Genomic DNA, 20,805 nt, shown 5'->3' on the forward strand with positions numbered 1-20,805 from the left:
AAATATATGGGACGTGATATAGATTGGCGGAATCTAGATGAATCTGTACACCGGCTATACCGGCGGTTTTCATATTTACATCTATAGTGCATGTGCAAGATCATTCATGTGGGATTCTGGGAATATGTAATATGTTGTTGTGCAACATTAGATAGTTGCGCAATACAGGAATGAACATGCTTGACAGAACTAAAAAGTACAATAGTTTTTAATCTAACCAGAACAGCAATACCTGTAGTGTTAATATTTATACTTTTAGTGTATCGGAAAGCCCTTGAAAATGCGGTTCTGCCAAGGTATAATGTGCATTCGAGTCACATCTGATAGTCGACGACGACGAGTGTAATGATTTTACGTCGGCTTCTGGCGGGTGCCAATTTCGCCGACGAGGCATCTCAGATGGGTTTTAACAGTAAATATGAATAGCTGGTAGTAAGGAATAATACACCATGCCCAAATAAATGTAAATGTAGGGGGCTTTAACCTAGAGTAATTACCTGATAGGCTATACGCGCCATTATATTCTGCTGATACCGGATCAAATCTATGATCTGGCGTGCATGCTCCATCGGCCCGTCGGCGTTATGACAGCTATAATTTGTCACAAAATTAGCTGTATATCACACTCTGTATATCACATCTACGTATCATCATTGTTTTTATAACGTCTGTTTGATCTGTCCTCATGGATTGGTTGTATATACATGCACATCTCTGGCTTCCTGTAAATCTAATTATCACTCATCAGCTGTATATCACTCTGCTGTGTTCACTGTTTAGTCTGAGGCGTGGCAGGTAATTGCCGGAGATGTACCACTAATCAGCAAATTTAATTTCTTCACCGTGGAGATTTGCTCACGTTTTGTTAATATCACTTTGCCTGGGCCACCTCCTTTTTGATAAGCAACTGTGTGATTTTATAATCTTGTCGCCCGACTGATTTCAACCTTGTGCATAGAATGCTTGGTTTTCTTTGGCATGGGCAATTCACACCTTTTGGCATGCCCTTGCCCCTCCAAATGGACGTCATGCATAGAATGGAGATGGGCAATTCACAATTTCCTCCTCTCCCTTAAAAACATCCGACTTGGTCACATGACAGTGAGCTTCATCTAAACCATTCCATTGGCTATCTGGCTGGGACGTGGTAATATAAGTGGAGAATGCTCACAATATCATCATCACAGACCGAGTGTCTTAGTGGACGATTACCAGTCGGCGTTGACGATCCCTATTGGCAAGTGAACTTTACTTTTAGTACCTTTTGCTTGTTTTTAATAAGTTATCTACGCTGCCCAATATATCAGACTGATACATAGCATTAATAGGGTTCTTAAAATATCCAAGTACAAAACTGTGACATCCAAGCCCTTTTCTGTAGCTCCCAGAAACATAGTACAGTGAATTTGTGCCAATATGCCTTCCACAAATGTATCAGTGGTTTGTCAAAAGTGCAAAACATATTACAAAGGCGTTGCGCATTTAAAAAACTATCCTAACAGTTCTATTGCTGCTATAAACGCCATTCATGCCCAAAATCGCCGCCAAAGCGAGTCTTATACCGCTACTCAGCTTGTATCCATGTCGGCTCTATTGGCATTTTGTGGCACATTCCAAATCAACAAAACCCAAATCCCTGAGAACATCAGGGTACTAAAACACTTTGGTCACACAATACAAGGATAGGACGCACCTGTAGCCTCTCCTTCAAATAATAATCCAATGCCGAGTACCAGTACTGGTTTAACTGGGTCGACCAGAAATGGTACTCGGTATAATTACCAACACAACTCAGTCAGGGCTAATCTAACTAACTCTGGCTTATATGATAGGTTCCCTGATAGTGAACCCACACTTTCAGGGTTTAAGCAATATTTAACCAATATTCTTAAAAAGCAGGGCGTAAGACTGGTGACACATGTTGCCGCGTTTCTAAGTTTTTCTATTATATCCAAAAACAGGTATTCTCATGTAGTAATATGGCTTGTATCAATTTTGATATATTTGAGCACGTAGATGAAATACATCATTTCAACTTGGTATTTTCGCAAAACAGGGTTTCTGCAGGTGCCATTAAAAATTACATGTCAGCAGTCAAATCTCACCTACTGTCAAACATATGTTAAAATGTCACCCAGAGTTTTCGATAATTTGCGTAGGTTTACAAGTGCTACAAATTGTTCATATACAGGTGTAAGTAAACAATATATATGCGAGGAAGCCCATAAATCTGTTGCAGAATTCAGAGATGAAACCAGACAACCGCCGCCTATTTCCGTTGCTCAAAAGGGGTACACGGATCCCGCAACCAGACAGGAGGTGAGGGACATCCTGGATCGGGCCAAGGCAGATCGACAATCCAATGAAGATCAGCGCCTGGTGATGCGGTACCTGTCTTGTGGGATAATTCAACTTGGTCATGCCCAAACACCTTCAGTGGCATACTGTATGAAGTTGGCTGACTTTGATGAGGCACGATCTGTCACCGGCAGGTACCAGATTTCTTTCATGGACCACAAGACGTCCACGAGCTTCCTGGTCAGCATAGAGGAGTACAACATGTTCAGGTATTACCGCCGGTATGTACGTGGTGACATGCCTGAAGATGTCCAGCCGGAAAAGTCACCTTTCTTCAGAAAAGTTGAAAATGGTACCGAAGTGGAAAACATGTCCCTCGAGTTGGCCCGCTTAAAGAGCTCAAGAGGTTTCTTTAAAACCAATGAGGGAAATAAACGTAGGACATTTACAGCCACGGATGTTCGAAAAGCTTTGGAGACTGAAGTGGCAAGGCAGCATCCCAATGATGCTGCAAAACGTAAGATGGCCAGTGACTATCTTGCACATGGCCAAAAAACAGTAAGTAAATATTATGCTTAAAAACACCCTTACAGGCTGCTAGTGAGTGTGCATTTGTAGCGGGTGTCATCAAGCAAGCAGCTAGTGCATCAAATGGTGAGGAACCTGCCTCGGTGTCCATTCCAACAGCGCCCCAGCCCCCAGACCCTGAAGGTAGGGGGAAAGGGAAAGGCAAAAGTAAAGGAAAAGGCAAACTCTTCAAGCCCAAAAGGTAATAAATTAGGTGGATAGTGGAAGGTAGGGGGAAGGGAAAGGTAAAAGTAACAGGGAAAGATGATCAAACCATAATCAACTATAGGCTAGAAGTAATAGGATATAACCTGTAATTCCATAACCTAATGTCAGTTTTGACCCATTAGGTTTATACAACAGTAGTAAAGGGGTTCGCTGTTCGAACTTCTTGTTGTGGGAATGGTGCAGGAAAATGAAAATGGCACTCTTAAAAGAGCAACCTCCACCTGGTGAGTGCTGGTTAATACTGTCAACTCGTGGTGTACGCGTCAATTGGGGAATTAGCTCATAATTAAGATGAAGTGTGCGTTGACGAAGACGAAGGCATAGTTGAGTTCAAACTTCTTTAGTTACATGACAAACAAATACACAAGACATACATAAACAGCGGAGTACCTGCTCAACCCAAGGGCGTTTCCAACGAGCGGCATTATCCTGCTCGTGGTCGTCCCAACGGACAGTCCAACTACCGAACTCGTACTCCTTCCACTGTCCTCATTCACCGTCTACATGTGAGCATACCTAGTATATATATATACAGTCTTTGACAACAATGGTCAGGCGACGACTCATCAATGGACAGACAGAAAAACAATAGTACTTCCTTGACCAGTTGATGGGATGGCAGACACGGCCAAGGGGGATTACCAATGGAGGTTATAAATGTCTTATACAATAATTAATGGGCTGACAAGTCAATTTACAATGCGGTAGTGATAAGGATGTGCAGTAGTGATTAAAAATACAGCTTAGCGTCATTTATATATTACAATAAAGTCTCACATGTCTTGAGTACATAGTTTTGGACTTTTTAAATATTTGGACGATGGCTGTCCTGAATTTGTCACTATAACAACTTCCCTCTGCTCCGTAAAGCTTGGACCCCAAGCTTACATTAATTGAGTCCAAAATGATAGGAGTGAAGCTGTATAAATACCAACAGTTCAGATCAGTAAATAATCACAAAGGAACAATTCTTAAAGTCATTGAAATCTCGTGCAACAGATATGCCTATGCCATGACAATATAGGAATGATCATCTTGCCAGTCTGATGTGTTGTAATGTACATTTCACATGCAGGTATTTACTGTATTGGACAGATTCAATAAACATTCATTAAAAAGATATTTGAAATTAGGGGTGAGATAGGTCTGGGGTGAAGTAGAGTGGCCGTCTCTATCTCCTAGCACTATTAATAACACCTACGTGTTAAGGCTGAGACCTATCTTATCCCATTGCTAAATTACAGTTGTTAGTGAGAAGCAAGATTTTTAGTAATAAGTTAGAATTGAGAGTTTTAGAGGATCAGTGCCAAATAATGACAATACATGTAATTAGCGTCATAAAAGTACACATAAACATCTCAGCAAATATTTCACATTAAGAAATTTGAAACCAGGAGTCTAACTTTACCGCGCGACTCAGACGGTACTTGTGGGTGCTGTTGCCCGTTTAAGTACGATGGGTGCTCTTCCCGTGTCTGTGACGGAGCTTGCCCATATAGTGTGGGTGCTATGCCCAATAAAAAAATAATAATCCTACAATGGGTGCTATTCCTGTTTCGTTGACAGAGCTTGCTCATATATTGTGGGTGATATGCCCAATGAGAAAAAAAATAACAATAATCCTACTCTGACTTCAAACCTCTAAAATGCTGAATATTACTTCGCTGTCAATGTCTTCTTAATACTGACACATGAATAAATACATGTATGTTTGTGGGTGGCTGGACCCAAAAATATCCCTATTCTGACATCATTTTACAGAAGTAATTTGGTGCACATTTTTCATATGCACTTAATACATTATCGTATAGATAAGAAGATAGTAATGTACTGGTCTGTGATCTAACATACCTGGTTGCACTTATCAACAATAACACATTGTATATCCTGAACGGAGTCCATTTAAAAACACACAGATAAGTAGGTCCTGATGAGTTCTGTTGTACACAATGTCCATCTTGAAGATGTCCTTGAGGTATTTTCTGTATGAATACAGGATCTCCATATTGATGGCTGTGATCAGATCTCTGTGAGAGAGACACAAGTACTTGCTTGGACTGTGGTATCTGGGTGTTCCATCCTTAACTTGTAGGTTGTCCATCAGGTGGTTTCTGTATGATGCTCCATTCAAGATGGCGGCGTTGAGGATCATGTTGATCAAGACACTTGAAATCTCTTCAGGTAGATGTAGAATTTGGGAAATCATCCTTGATACACAATGTTAATGGTAGGCACATAGAGAGGTTTTTCAAGATCGGGAGGAAGCTAAAAAGTTACTCCAGCCGGATTCTAACACCAAATTGTCAACGCGTGGTGTACGCGTCAATTGGGGAATTAGCTCATAATTAAGATGAAGTGTGCGTTGACGAAGACGAAGGCATAGTTGAGTTCAAACTTCTTTAGTTACATGACAAACAAATACACAAGACATACATACACAGCGGAGTACCTGCTCAACCCAAGGGCGTTTCCAACGAGCGGCATTATCCTGCTCGTGGTCGTCCCAACGGACAGTCCAACTACCGAACTCGTACTCCTTCCACTGTCCTCATTCACCGTCTACATGTGAGCATACCTAGTATATATATATACAGTTTTTGACAACAATGGTCAGGCGACGACTCATCAATGGACAGACAGAAAAACAATAGTACTTCCTTGACCAGTTGATGGGATGGCAGACACGGCCAAGGGGGATTACCAATGGAGGTTATAAATGTCTTATACAATAATTAATGGGCTGACAAGTCAATTTACAATGCGGTAGTGATAAGGATGTGCAGTAGTGATTAAAAATACAGCTTAGCGTCATTTATATATTACAATAAAGTCTCACATGTCTTGAGTACATAGTTTTGGACTTTTTAAATATTTGGACGATGGCTGTCCTGAATTTGTCACTATAACAATACGAATAGCTCTTAAATGTTTCTTTGGGGTGGTTCCGACCAGCTATAAATCACCATTGTGCAACTTCTTTGATATGTAGACGTACGTGTATTTCGTAATATTTATCATTCATTTATATGACAATTTATATATATATATATATTATATGTTTAAAAGGTCTCTTTTTTCAGCTATTATGTCTATATCCATCGCTCGACTTAGATATCTATAATGCATATGAAAGCCCTTTCAAATTCGTTTCTAACGACGTATAACACCTACATGTCGCTTGTTTTTTCCCGAATCACCCCCACTATCAGCGGGGGTAATAAGTCCTATATCCATTGTGCGATCCATAATATCTATAATGCATATGGAAGCCCTTTTAAATTTGTTTCTAACAGCGTATAACACGTACATCTGCGACATTTCGCATCTGGTGTATCGACACTATCAGTGAAAATCAGCGCATGTTTCGTTTGGTAAAATTTTCTATATCTGATGTTGGATCCTTGACAGCTATAATATTCATTATGCAAGTTTGGATTCTTAATATCTATAACGCATTGGAAAGGCCTTTCCAGTGCGCTTCTAACGACGTATAACATGCACATTTGTGACGTTGTGCAAAGGTACCAGTCTTGTCCGTGTATAATGGTAATTTCCGTGTCCCATGCCCTATCGGCGGAAGATGTTTTCTGTCATAAATTCATTATGCATTGTTAGATTCTTAATATCTATAACGCATTTGAAAGGCCTTTCCAGTGCGCTTCTAACGACGTATAACATGCACATTTGTGACGTTGTGCAAAGGTACCAGTCTTGTCCGTGTATAATGGTAATTTCCGTGTCCCATGCCCTATCGGCGGAAGATGTTTTCTGTCATAAATTCATTATGCATTGTTAGATTCTTAATATCTATAACGCATTTGAAAGGCCTTTCCAGTGCGCTTCTAACGACGTATAACATGCACATTTGTGACGTTGTGCAAAGGTACCAGTCTTGTCCGTGTATAATGGTAATTTCCGTGTCCCATGCCCTATCGGCGGAAGATGTTTTCTGTCATAAATTCATTATGCAATGTTAGATTCTTAATATCTATAACGCATTTGAAAGGCCTTTCCAGTGCGCTTGTAGCGATATATAACATGCACATGTGGAGTATTTTGCAACGGTGCTACACACATCTGAAAATGCCGCCGTCTGTGGTGCTCGTGTTACCAGCGCCATCGGCGGATGTAGTGATCGGCTATAATTTATATGTTCATGGTCTGATTTTCAATATGTCTAAGGCAGTCGAAAGCTCTCGAAAGTACGCTCCTAACGACGTATAACTCAGACATGTGCGATGTTCTGCTTAGACGTTACACCCGTCGGTTTATACTGCCGCTTCTTGTGTCGGCGGCCTTTCAAATGCGCCCTTGTTCAGGCTTTGCCTTATCGCGTCTTTGTTTGCTTCTAACTCTGTTATACCTCTCTGCAACATACCTGTATTGGTATCATTAGAAAGCTCTTTTGACGCAGATTTGATCTATCCTGAAAATTAAAATATATATTGCACAATTTGTTTGTAAAAATCGTCATATTTTGCTATACTTCTGCAGAAAATCCTATATAACTTCTCTGTCCAAAGTCAGAAATCAAATTGGCTTATATTGCCAGAAAGCCCATTCAATCACGGAGGTGCATGCAACCCTTCAAATAAAGTATTTATTAACTTTTTAAAATGCATAGTACTCTCAGTCTAACAATTCAACGTATTTACGGGGTATTCTTTATATGGGAACAGGAGCCAGGTTGGCCACTGGCTCAGATAATTACCTATGTTCCCAGGGCAAGACGATGCGACGGACACGGCGATGTGAAAACTGAGATGCTGCCCTCCACGTCAGCCCACGGAGGTCGGAAAGATGGGAGACCCGAGGTAGTGCATAGCGGGATAATTCCGACCTCCACCATGATCAAGCTTTTGGTTGCCTTGGTGCTTAGCTTGTGTAACGGCGCGCGACGTTGCTCATGCTATTTGTCATTGGTTCTCCCGAAGATGCTCGATGCGGCCATGGTGTAGCAGAACTGAAACACATTGAGTCTTGACAGGTGGCTCAGAGGCGGATTTGCTGGAAGCAGGCTCAAATGTTGGTGTTGCATAGAGGTGAAAGAGGCGATGGCGACGAAACGGTAGCTGGCGCAGGCAAACCAGTTCAAGTCTCGGTAGTGGCTCAGAGGCGACTTGGCAGTAAGCAAGCGCAAACGATGGTGGTTTTCTGCTGGAAGCAGGACGAAATGCTGGTGTTGCATAGGAGTGAAGGGTCGCCCCTTAGAGGAGAGGCGATGGTGGCGAAACGGTAGCTGGCGCAGGCAAACCAGTTCGAGTCTTGGTAGTGGCTCAGAGGCGACTTGGCAGTAAGCAAGCGCAAACGGTGGTGGTTTTCTCCTGGAAGCAGGACGAAATGCTGGTGTTGCATAGGAGTGAAGGGTCGCCCCTTAGAGGAGAGGTGATGGTGGCGAAACGTTGGCTAGCGCAGGCAAACCAGTTCAAGTCTTGGTAGTGGCTCAGAGGCGACTTGGCAGTAAGCAAGCGCAAACGGTGGTTGATGATAGTAAAATGAGAGAGCCACGCCACCTGACAATGGTGCCATTATTTTGATTGGTTAATCCTGTCTGATGACGTCGCACTAAAAATAGGTACACGTTTGTTGCTAAGGGTTGTGCAATATCTGGGTAATCCCACGTAGCTTTTAATAGGACTTCATTCTTTCAATGAGAAATAGGTAACATCATGATCAACTTGAAAGAGTTAACATGCCGGGTGATTCGCTATGGAGAGTCGAGAAAGTACTTATAGTGTTAGCTTATAAATAAGGGTTTTGTATTCTTTTACTTCATTTAACACGTAATCATGCCAGCTGAAGGATGGGAGGACTATATATCCAGTATTTACTTTAATCCCAACCATCCAGCATCCTTCTCGGGTCCATCAAAATTATATTACATCTTGAAAAGGGAAGGAAAACTGATATAGGTTTACATTGGATCAAGAAGTGGTTAGCTAATCAGGATGCTTATTCTCTACAACGTCCTTTGAGATACAAGTTCAAACGCAACAGAGTGGTCTCTACAGGTTTGGATTCACGTTGGGACTATAAAGTCAAGGATATGGCAGGAGATCATGTCATTGGTTCCTTCTATGCGAATGAACTTCAGAAAGTCTATAAGTCTGCAGACACCATGTGGCGTGTAGACAAAGTAGAAAAGGTCAGAAGAAAGTATTTGTCAAATGGATGGGTTATCCCAAGAAATTCAACAGCTGGATCCCCGAGGCAGATCTGCAGTCTGTGTAGTGGATATAAAAAAGTCTTAAGTTTATGACATGATCACAGTTGGAAGGAGACTATAGACATGACAACATGTATGGTTGTTCCCTCTGTTCCAAGACTTATACCTGGCCTCATGACTTAGTCAGACATAGGCGTAATAAACACACAGAAGACAATAAGCAGCAGCAGCAGCAGCAGCAATATTCCCAGCAGCATCAGCAGCAGCAATATTCCCAGCAGCAGCAGCCGCAGCAGCAGCAGCAACAGCAATACTTTACGCCTAAACATTTCAAGTTTACCATCCCCCTCTGATGCAGTCATTGTGGGTCCTACCGGCAGTGGCAAATCGATGTTTGTATACAACCTTCTGACGCAAGGATGTATACAGCCAACACCTAATCACATTATATGGTGCTATACTCAATGGCAGCCCCTGTACCAGGTGATCTGTGAACAGTTACCCCATGTGATGTTTGTGAAAGGAATTCCTTACGATGTACTTGACGACACCTACTTGGATGCCAGAGACAACAACATGATTGTGTTGGATGACTTGATGTCTGAAGCCAAGGATGACAAACGTGTCAGTCAGCTATTTACCCGAACCTCTCATTACAAAAATGTCATTATCTTCTTACTGCTACAAAATCTGTTTCCACGAGGGAAAGAGTCACGTGACATTGCTCTGAATTCGCACTACGTGACCCTTTTTAATTCCCCAGTGGATAGACTTCAGGTCCAACTGTTTGCTAGACGCATTTTCCCAAACAATACTGATAGGTTTATGTCACTGTATGAAACAGCTGTTCACAAACCTTATGGCAATCTGACACTTGATCTACGACCCACTACCCTCGAATCAGAACGACTACAGCCAAATATACTCTCAAAAGGTGACAGAGGACCATCTTAAATGGAGACAAAAGGACCGCCAGTATCGAGACAGTTTGTAACTTTCAGCAAGAGTATAAAAGAGGAGCCAAATGAGTCCTTGAATCAGTTGCCAGCAGACACTCAAAAGCTGAACATCTCTGACCCTGTTGATACTGACAGCCTGGAAGACAACCTTGAAGACGAGAGCATGCCCTCCTGTGACGAGTGTGGGATTGTATTTGAGAACAATCACGACCTCCAGCGTCATGTAAGAACTTGGTGTCCTAAGAATGATGGTGAACCTTTAAAGAAACAGACTAAAACCGAATCCCTCAATGAAAGCAAAGAGGATATCCTACGTCCTATTGTATCATCTAAAGTCATTGGCATTGACAAAGAGAGAGAAGTAAAGGGTATTGAATAAATGTGGGATCAGACACTGAAAACCTGTAAGGGGGTCATCTTGAGAAAGAAGGAGGAATACGAAGATAAAGGCAAGAGTGAGAGATGGATTGAGAACAAACTGAAGAAGTGTTGGGAACAGACATTCTTGGATAGACTTGTAAGAGCCATCAGGTTCGCCAGCTACTTTGGTTATGGACCACTCTTCAAGCCTCTTTTGGAGTGACTGGTCTGGACCCTGACATGGATCATGCAGATATGGATGTTAAAATCAGTCAGTGGCTGAAACCAGTAGTGAAGGACATCCTCTCCAAGGTGGACCTGTCCGAGGTTGAAGATATAGAACTTGATGAACAATCTGACAATGAACCTTCAGATGATGAACTTTGATAATTCATGAAAAAACACTTATGGTTGTATAGGACACATATGTACACAGAATATCTAATCACTAACAAGAATGTACATGTATGTTTGTGTGTATCCCTGTGTTGATGTCTTCATATATTAAAATGTGTAAATTACACCGCACAGTCGTTTTTATTTTGTTTATTGGAACCTTTGTGATCCATACTCAATCAACTTTTAAGTTGGGTTGTTCATAAGCCCGTGTTATATATATATAGATGTAATAAACTTTGGGTGCTATGACACTGATAATTTCGCTAAGATATAACAACACTCATAAAGAATAACACAATTCTAAATAAAAGTTAAGATATTTATTTCATGATCACACAAACATAGTATGATAATTACAAAATTCTATTCATATCTACAATGTATGTTAATAGAAATAACATCTGTATAAACTTTATAACATAGATGTGTTTACATCAAGGATTCAAATATATTCACATTGACATAGGTATGATACAAACAACAAATGTGAAACATACGTCAGAATAACGAGGGTCTTATTCTTTCTTGTTAGAACAGACATATTGATATTTCCCAGTGCAGGTTAAATAGCCTACACACTGTGGTACAATCATACAAATATAACAAGGTACTCTACATCCAATTCAAATCAGTGAAAAGGTTATGTAGTTCTGCATTCAGAAACATACATTTGTATATACTTTGAATAAGCTAGGAATGAAATGGCTTCCATACATCAAACAGACACACTATTGATAGATTTAACTGTTTGTATAAGACTTGATCTTATAATTAGCATGAGCAAGTGTGTGGATCCCATCATCTAGTATATAACGCTTGTCATCAAAAGGCGAAAGACTGATTTTATTGACAGCAATTGTATAGAGCTGATGTTCATAGCTCCTAATTTGGTTCATCTCATGTCGAACTTGAGTTTTGTCAAAGAGACACTGCTTGTAGAGCTCATGTCTCAGCTGTCTCTTAATGACAGTTTTGGAAACCCCTTTTGCTGTATGTTTTTCTGCCATGACTATTTTTGTGTCATCATTGTCCTGACCATTTTCTATTTTATTCTCTTTGACTTCTTGTTCAAAAGAAAATGAATATAGTTTTGGATGTAGTCCAATAAACTCCTCCATGATATGACCACCCAGCTCGTCCTTGAACTTTGCTAAGACTTTATACATTACATGATATATGTGAATTCTTATTTTGAACATTCAGTTGAAACTAATCGTAGGAAATAGACTGGCTGTTACCTTCAGGTGATAGGTATCAGTTGTTTCTGTGAGAGAGCTCTTCAAAAACATCCGAATTGTTTAGCTGTTGGTTATGGAATGAAATTTTAATCTTATGCCAGATTTTTTACACTCATGCTAAAGGACGAGTTCATGTCATGTAGTTTATATGCACACGTCATATATAATTTTAAGATTTATCATTTAGCAGCATAGCTTAAAGAAAAAACAAGAAGTAGTATTTTACCCCCTTCCCTTAACAATGTTATCGTCATACTTAGTTCAGTCATGTCTCACCATGTCTCACCATGTCAAACCAGACAATCGCACATCAATTCAAATTAAAATTGTTAAGTAATCTAACACTAATGAGTGAGTCACGTCATAATGAGAGTTCCCTTAGAAACTGGGAGCTGTTTTTCAGTAACTCTATTCAAAGATGCATTGCGAACATATTAGACCAGGTTCTCACATCGTTTGAACGGGGACGCTCTCTCATTTACCATGACTAACCCATCTCGAAGTGAGCTATGGGAGCGACCTCCATATGAGAAATCAACACTTCCATTTTTCTCATACAGTCGGGTTTAGAACCAACAGTCAGCCTCCCTAGCCGGTGCAGACAGATCTTATTAAATCATAATCAAGTTACTGTTAAGTAAGATGCAGTGATTTCCCTTAAACTATCACTTCATTCATTTACTTTCCATAAGAATGTTATATAGAAAACAAAAACCTGTAAGACATCACCTTAGGTTGAATAGGAAATACATTTTAATCTGTCTAACACTATTGAGTGAGTCATGTCATAATGAGAATTCCCTTAGTCACTGAGAGCTGGTTTCAGTAACTCTATTCAAAGATGCATTGCGAACATCAATAGACCAGGTTCTCGCATCATTTGAACGGAGACACTTTCTCATTTACAATGACTTACTCAATTCAAAGTGAGCTAGGGAGCGACCTCCGTATGACACATATACACTTCCATTATTCTCATACAGTCGGGTTTAGAACCATCAGTCAGCCTCCCTAGCCGGGGAATGAAAAAAAAAAAAAAATTCACTCCCACCAACAATATATAGTAGCTAAGTGGGAATGTATAACTTAAAACAGATAAATACAATAGTTTTAAAGCAAAGGAGACAATTCATTCATACCAAGCTTTAACACTACACCTGTCTCTCGCTAACGGTAGGAGAGAAGCTGTGAGCGACACCAAGTATCTGTCTCCCGAGAGCTCGAAAAAAAACGCGTCCTTCTCGATTTGCGACCGCTGATAAAATGACACTTGAAGCAGGTTTTCCCATGCAATTTCAACGCTGACAGGCAAGAAGCTGTTTGTCCCACGTCCTACACGTCCGACGTCAACTGCTGGGGTGATAAGTGAATGGTGTAAACTTTCATATACAGGCCCTCCTATCTATGTGATGAAAAAGCGTTAAATGAGATCATAATGATGGCGTATTGGTAGCATAGCGTCTGTATTGCTATCTAATGCAGTTCATATACGAACAAAAAGAGGTACTATCGGATTTGACAGCGGCTGTTAGCGGAATACGCGTACAGCCGCTATGCGAAACTCGGTAAAATGCAGCGGAATAACTTCGACTGTATCCGTGAAAAACCGATCGTAGTTGAATGACAACACCATTTCCGGAAAAACATTGTACGACAAAATGGCGGACGAAACGAAACAAGTGACAAGGTGAGTAGTTTCTTTTGTATATTCCGGGTTGAAGTCTTGATTTTTATGCATAACACCCACATCATTGATCAACCATCATGTATATGCAGCTGGATTTGTCATTTGATGTGGAATACGTGTTTTGTTTAATCAGTTACCGTAAATAAATGGGTAGGGTTCGGCCTCGTCAGTGTGTTCACTGTTCAGCCTCAAGTTAGGTTACACAGTTGTGTCTGAAAGAAGTGTTGCAGGCTGAAAGTTAATCGAGGCGGGTATGATTTCTCCAAATCGCACATTGGTACTAGTTTATTTTTTCAGTGTTAGCATGTTGTGTCTAAGATATGTAGTAGTGAATGTGTTCTTGTTTAGATCTCGAGTACAGTTGTGCCAAGTGAAATTACGGTGAATATCGGGAATGTTGGTTTATGGCTGTTTTCAGCTGACAACTTGATAAAAGGATATGTTGTTGATTTTAATTCTGAATTACTTAAGAGGTGTGCATGATCAATTGCGCAAATATGTAACTTATTTCATATGTAGTCAGGTGTAACTTGCATTAGAATATATGATGATCATGCATTTGGTATCTCAATGTTGATTAACATGTTAATTGGTTGAAATTGGACTCTTGGTATACAGATATTAAACACATTTCAGGTTCGTGAGTGGTTCCAGGCGTGTGATGACCCAGGGATATCAGCTATTGACAGATGCAGGATGATACATATGGGTATTTAGGTGAGTTGATTTAGAATTTCCTCTGTGGACTACAGATCATTGTAATATGAACACATCCATAATGAAAGCTACGGCTGATTAAACGTTAACTCTCTTAACTTCATGAAATTGCTATATTTCTTATTGTTACAGGTTCAAGAAATTCCTTCTGTCACTGGCTGACTTGTCCACTTCCCTCCAGTGGGTTTACATGTCAACACGTCCAAAATTTGTGGGGAGAGCATTGTAAGACAAGATCCAACCAGGTAAGTCCCACACCGTACTAGGAAGGCTGGTGTTGTTTGACATTTAAAAGTTATATATGTTTAACTAATGGCGTTTTCTAACAAACACTGGCTGACAGTTTTGTTTACCATTACTTTTTACTATTAATAGCATTATTAAATATGTAGAATCTAGCAGTGTGGTAGCTTATTGTTTAGATGACTAACTGATCAGTGTGCCATGGTTTACAGTGTGATTCCACAGGTTTAACTATTTGATTGCTATCTTCTTGGTGTGATATTTTCAAGTATAATAATGTTGGTCCTCTTCCGTCAAAGTTAAGCCCCTCACTCACTCACTCACACACTCTGACACACACATTGCATTCCACTAAAAGTGTTCTTCAATCCTATTACAGGACCACTTGTTTGATGCCCTCAGTAGGCTCATCGTGCGAGGAAACCGGTGAAGGTTATGTCAAGTGTGCATGAACCTGGTCTTGGAGCTACCACAAAGTCAAGGAAAGCAAGATGAAGCGACTAATAAGAGCTGGTCTTTCTGTTGCCCACTGTGATGAACAGATGTCCAAGTGTTGAATCTGTTATGTTTTTACATATGCACTTTCATAATGTGTAAATATGGGAATTGTAAAGTTGGAAATGATGTGATGTTGTCTTAAGTAAACAGAAAATAAGACATTTTTATCTACTGATTATCATTGGACAAAGAAAGTCATATTCAGATTTGTCAATGAATAAAACACTTGAACTTCATATATGGCTGCAAATATATCTTTATTACAAGTTAACATGGTTGATAAAAACAACATCAAACATATCATTGCAGTTATTTGTTAGTTATCTTTGCCATTATCATATAGCTAACCTGGTTAGCCGAGCATCCTTCCTACTACTTTCAAAACACAAAGTCACATGAACAAACATTACAAGCATGCACAAGTATTTTCCAACATCAACAAGAATTTACAACCTCTAACAACAGAAAAAAAGATTTGAGGAAATTTTATTACTAAATCTAAACAAATGAACTTCAAATAAGCAAATGTGGTATGGTTATCGTGGCAATTATAAGTCGGGTTTCCAAATTATGTATTTGGGATCTGACAACTGGCCATGGTCATTCATTCTACCAATGAAAAATGTCATGACAGATTATGTTATGAGTTTACCACAACCTGTATTTGGGTGCATGCTCATCATGGAGCAGACTTGTATTCTTCCATACCCCGAAATGTTGTAACTATACTGCAAACCTTGCACTTGACAAACCAGTCTGTTTGTGTACTTTAGCAACATGTTCCTTCAGCGTTTGGTTGATAAGGAAAAACGTCCCACACAATTCACATGAGAATTTGACATCTTTAGTGTGGCGCCTCACTTGTAGGTTCAAGGAGCCTTAGGTCTTGACAATCTTCCCTCAGGTCCCCACTGTAAAGATGGTTTGTGCTTAGTCTCTGCTGCAACAAACAATGTCTCATCTATCCTGGAAGCTTGATCGGTGTCTCATCTAAGTGAGACACATCCAGGAAACTTGTGTCATCTTGTTGCTCAAGTCTTGAACACTTCCGCAGACTGTGACCTGTAAGTGTCAAACCAAGAGAATAACATTATGAAATAAATTCAGAAAATATTATTCAAAACTAATTATTATGAGTTATATTTTAAACATGGAATGAGAAGGGGTGTGTGTGTCATGTTTGTCACATATCTTTACAATCTAATTTAACCGAAAAAACCCAAAGAGAACTGAAACTGAAGGGCAATAATCTACCTCTTTGTGTGAGAATCACAGCTGGTTACTCTGGCACATTGGAAGACTTTGGTATTGGTCAGACTCCATGTATAATCTCTGTCGACGGAGTTTCGGCAACAGTAGGGAGGTCACAACTGTCAGACATCTCGCCCATCCGTCCACCAGATCCCAGCACACTCGGCGACTGTGTATTTCCCAAAACAAACATGATGGTCTGGTAAGTGTATCTGTTACACAAAGTAATATAGGTTCAATCACAACTAGACACGAATAAAATGCATACTGTTCGCACTCACTTCCAGTTTTAAAATGAATACGTTACAAGTATGGGGCAAAATACAACTGCGGTCTCTCGGACGTAGCCGGTCTATGAAAATATTGCTCAAGTCGTCATCGTCCGTAATAACCCCGAATACCATATTCACACTGAGTCTCACTTTGCTCCTCACTGAATCCCTTCACGATAAATTTTCTAAAGCCATGTAAGGATTCACTCAAAGCGAAGGAGGTTGGTAGCCTCATTCCGCCGACCTCATCTTGAAATCCGTTCGACTTCCATACAAAAACGCAGATAATGGACACAAAATACATTTTTTACGAAGATGAAGTATTGTTATCAAAGGGGGATGATAACATGCGTTCAATGCACACTACCTTATAAATCAGAATTACAGTATGTGGAGCTAAGCGTTGATTGAAACACTTACCCTTTTCTCTTCTCCTCTGTCGGCAGCCATTTTTCGCTCGCTGTGACGACAGGAAGTGTTGGCGTTGTTCGGCGAAACGCGGAAATTATCGGAGATGACCGAAAGTTTTCGGCTGCCGATGCTTTAGGTTCCAATAGCGGCTGTATAGTGCTTCCGATGCCAACCGCTTTTACAGCGATAGTTGCTGCATTCACAACACATTTAATGCTATTCCTTCGCATGTGGTAGCTAAACACACATTATAGTTTACTTTACATCCAATAATGCTTCTTTTTAGTCAAATAGATAGGAGGGCCTGATATAAGTCAACAAAAAGAAGGGTTCATGTTAGCCAGGGGTGGCGAGGTGGCATTCATTCATTGCGTAAGCCTAGTCACCTTAAATGGGTCAGTGAATCACCCCTTTATCATAAATTGGCCAACCGTTACTAAAAAGCCCCGCACTGTGATGCCAATGGAATGCGCTGCGAGAGATATCTAGATCACAGCAATTCAGAGGGTTTGTTTATGATACGTTGGCGCACCCTTCTACCAACCATACAATTCACACAGGGTGTGCGAGGGATTTACGCCTCAGCAATTCACAAAGCTCTCTGTATATCGGTTTGCGGTATACACTGAGTTTGCGTAAAATATTCTCAATGTTTAATAAGTTTGGTGTTTGAGTATGGAAGTCATATTCCTGTATGTGTATTACAGCTTTGTTTATTGTGGACTGATGACAAAGCAAAGTGAGCTGGCACTAAGTGAAAGGGTAGTTGAAAAAGATATGGCTTGGGTGCTGACACAGTCATTTTCATTATGTCTCAGCCTGTGCAAACCTGACAATCGCTCGTCGATTTCGAATTCAAACTGGCTAGTGCGACCTACTTTTTAAAATTTAGCTACACCACATTTGTGTTGTAATAATAGTGAATCCATTTTTAACTAATTGCAACCTCAGTAATTGTTGATGCTTCTATAGGTTAGATGAACTCACTTTATGCGATATAAATAAATCAAAACTTGACTGAACGATAATTTTGTAAACACACTTGCCCTATAGCCACTGTGTACAAGAAGCAAGTGCAAGGCGGGAGAGATGTGTACCGATAGTGTTGAACCAATTTTCTATGACCTCCATAGCCCATAAGCATACACGAGCATGTTAACGTGGTGAGACTGTACATAAACACCAGGCATTGCCAAGTTCAGCTAGCGCTGTGTTAAAGACAACCATATCTATTTTTAGCGTGATGTCATCGAGGCAGGTAAAACTGACCAATCAAAATAATGGCACCATCGTCAGGTGGCCATTCGTAACTACTCGCCTCTTTCCGTGACCTACAAGAAGACTCATACCCCTATCGTAGGCCATTTTTGCCAAGAATCGTGGCAAACCAATCAAATCGCGAGTAGTAAAATGCATTTCGAAGCATGAAAATGGCGTCACCGTTGAAGTTTGAAACTTCACTTAACTATGCAAAGCACAATTTAAACATAAACTTTGAGCTAAAGGACCAGAAACTTAAAACACTGAAACATATTTACAAAGGGAATGACTGTATTGCTGTTTTGCCCACGGGATATTGGATATTCAAGGAGCCATGTTTGGAAATTCAGAGTTATCTTTCCTTGGTAATAGTGCTAGACTATTTTCATCTCTGTGCCCGTTTGCGCTTAGACAGGGCCCAGTCGTAAACATGGCCACGAGAGGGGTATGAGACGCCATCCGGCTTGCCGGAATGACACGAGTAGTTACGAATGGTCAGGTGGCTTGGCTCTTTTACTATCATCAGGTGGTGGTTTTCTGCTGGAGGCAGGACGAAATACTGGAGTTGCATGGGAGTTGAGGGGCGACCCTTAGAGGAGAGAGGATGGCGGCGAAACGGTAGCTGGCACAGGCAAACCAGTTCGAGTCTCGGCAGTGGCTCAGAAGTGACTTGGCAGTAAGCAAGCGTAAACGGTGTTGGTTTTCTCCTGGAAGCAGGACGAAATGCTGGTGTTGCATAAGAGTGAAGGGTCGCCCCGTAGAGGAGGAGCGATGGTGGCGAACCGTTGGCTGGCGAAGGCAAACCAGTTCGAGTCTTGGTAGTGGCTCAGAGGCGACTTGGCAGTAAGCAAGCGCAAACGGTGGTGGTTTTCTGCTGGAGACAGGACGAAATGCTGGTTTTGCATGGGAGTTGAGGGGCGACCCTTAGAGGAGAGAGGATGGCGGCGAAACGGTAGCTGGCGCAGGCAAACCAGTTCGAGTCTCGGTAGTGGCTCAGAGGCGACTTGGCAGTAAGCAAGAACAAACGGTGGTGGTTTCTGCTGGAAGCAGGACGATGCACAAACGGTGGTGGTTTCTGCTGGAAGCAGGACGAAATGCTGGTGTTGCATAGGAGTGAAGGGGCGCCCCGTAGAGAAGGAGCGATGGTGGCTAAACGTTGGCTGGCGAAGGCAAACCAGTTCGAGTCTTGGTAGTGGCTCAGAGGCGACTTGACAGTAAGCAAGCGCATACGGTGGTGGTTTTCTGCTGGAGGAAGGACGAAATGCTGGTGTTGCATAGGAGTGAAGGGTCGCCCCTTAGAGGAGGAGCGATGGTGGCGAAATGTTGGCTGGCGAAGGCAAACCAGTTCGAGTCTTGGTAGTGGCTCAGAGGCGACTTGGCAGTAAGCAAATGTAAACGATGGTGGTTTTCTCCTGGAAGCAGGACGAAATGCTGGTGTTGCATAAGAGTGAAGGGGTGCCCCTTAGAGGAGGGGCGATGGTGGCGAAACGTTGGCTGGTGAAGGCAAACCAGTTCGAGTCTTGGTAGTGGCTCAGAGGCGACTTGGCAGTAAGCAAGCGCAAATGGTGGTGGATTTCTCCTGGAAGCATGACGAAATGCTGGTGTTGCATAGGAGTGAAGGGTCGCCCCTTAGAGGAGAGGCGATGGTGGCGAACCGTTGGCTGGCGCAGGCAAACCAGTTCGAGTCTCGGTAGTGGTTCAGAGGCGACTTGGCAGTAAGCAAGCGCAAACGGTGGTGGTTTTCTGCTGGAGGCAGGACGAAATGCTGGTGTTGCATGGGCGTTGAGGGGCGACCCTTAGAGGAGAGAGGATGACGGCGAAACGGTCGCTGGCGCAGGCAAACCAGTTCGAGTCTTGATAGTGGCTCAGAGGCGACTTGGCAGTAAGCAAGCGCAAACGGTGGTGGATTTCTGTTGGAGGCAGGACGAAATACTGGTGTTGCATGGGAGTGAAAGGTCGCCCCTTAGAGGAGGGGCGATGGTGGCGAAACGTTGGCTGGCGCAGGCAAACCAGTTTGAGTCTTGATAGTGGCTCAGAGGCGACTTGGCAGTAAGCAAGCGCAAACGGTGGTGGTTTCTGCTGGAGGCAGGACGAAATGCTGGTTTTGCATGGGAGTTGAGGGGCAACCCTTAGAGGAGAGAGGATGGCGGTGAAACGGTAGCTGGCGCAGGCAAACCAGTTCGAGTCTCGGCAGTGGCTCAGAGGCGACTTGGCAGTAAGCAAGCGCAAACGGTGGTGGATTTCTCTTAGA

At 41.7% G+C, this 20,805-nt stretch overlaps 1 protein-coding gene and 2 long non-coding RNA genes across 4 annotated transcripts in view; 2 read left to right on the forward strand and 1 right to left on the reverse strand.

Moving 5' to 3' along the window:
* The window catches only part of LOC124254510, a 68,333-nt gene that overhangs the window by 24,083 nt on the left and 23,445 nt on the right, over positions 1-20,805 (forward strand). The window lies entirely within an intron of this gene.
* Positions 13,889-15,672, forward strand: LOC124254509. Its single transcript, XR_006892477.1, has 3 exons — positions 13,889-13,902; positions 14,752-14,864; positions 15,242-15,672. It is a non-coding gene; the product is annotated as an uncharacterized LOC124254509 (long non-coding RNA).
* Positions 16,527-17,573, reverse strand: LOC124254506. 2 transcript variants are annotated; one of them, XM_046688325.1, is made up of 2 exons: positions 17,304-17,573; positions 16,527-16,780 (listed from the first exon to the last, which is right to left on the reverse strand). In XM_046688325.1, the coding sequence occupies exons 1-2, from the start codon at positions 17,522-17,524 to the stop codon at positions 16,630-16,632; spliced, it is 372 nt and encodes a 123-aa protein (XP_046544281.1). In that variant the 5' UTR covers positions 17,525-17,573; the 3' UTR covers positions 16,527-16,629. The 2 variants fall into 2 exon arrangements, with proteins under 2 accessions (XP_046544281.1, XP_046544280.1); XM_046688324.1 differs by having other exon boundaries at positions 16,527-16,823; positions 17,304-17,570.

This window comes from Haliotis rubra, unplaced genomic scaffold (genome assembly GCF_003918875.1).
Source record: "Haliotis rubra isolate DU_JTF1 unplaced genomic scaffold, ASM391887v1 Scf573, whole genome shotgun sequence".
In the NCBI taxonomy this organism is placed as follows: domain Eukaryota; kingdom Metazoa; phylum Mollusca; class Gastropoda; order Lepetellida; family Haliotidae; genus Haliotis; species Haliotis rubra.

Bases quoted from the DNA above. Each gene is read 5' to 3' on its own strand.
- LOC124254506 (XM_046688325.1), bottom strand. From the start codon at position 17,524: ATGCGAAGGAATAGCATTAAATGTGTTGTGAATGCAGCAACTATCGCT. The intron at 16,781-17,303 runs GTAAGTGTTTCA...GGAAATACACAG, and splicing joins ACAGAGGAGAAGAGAAAAGG to TCGCCGAGTGTGCTGGGATC.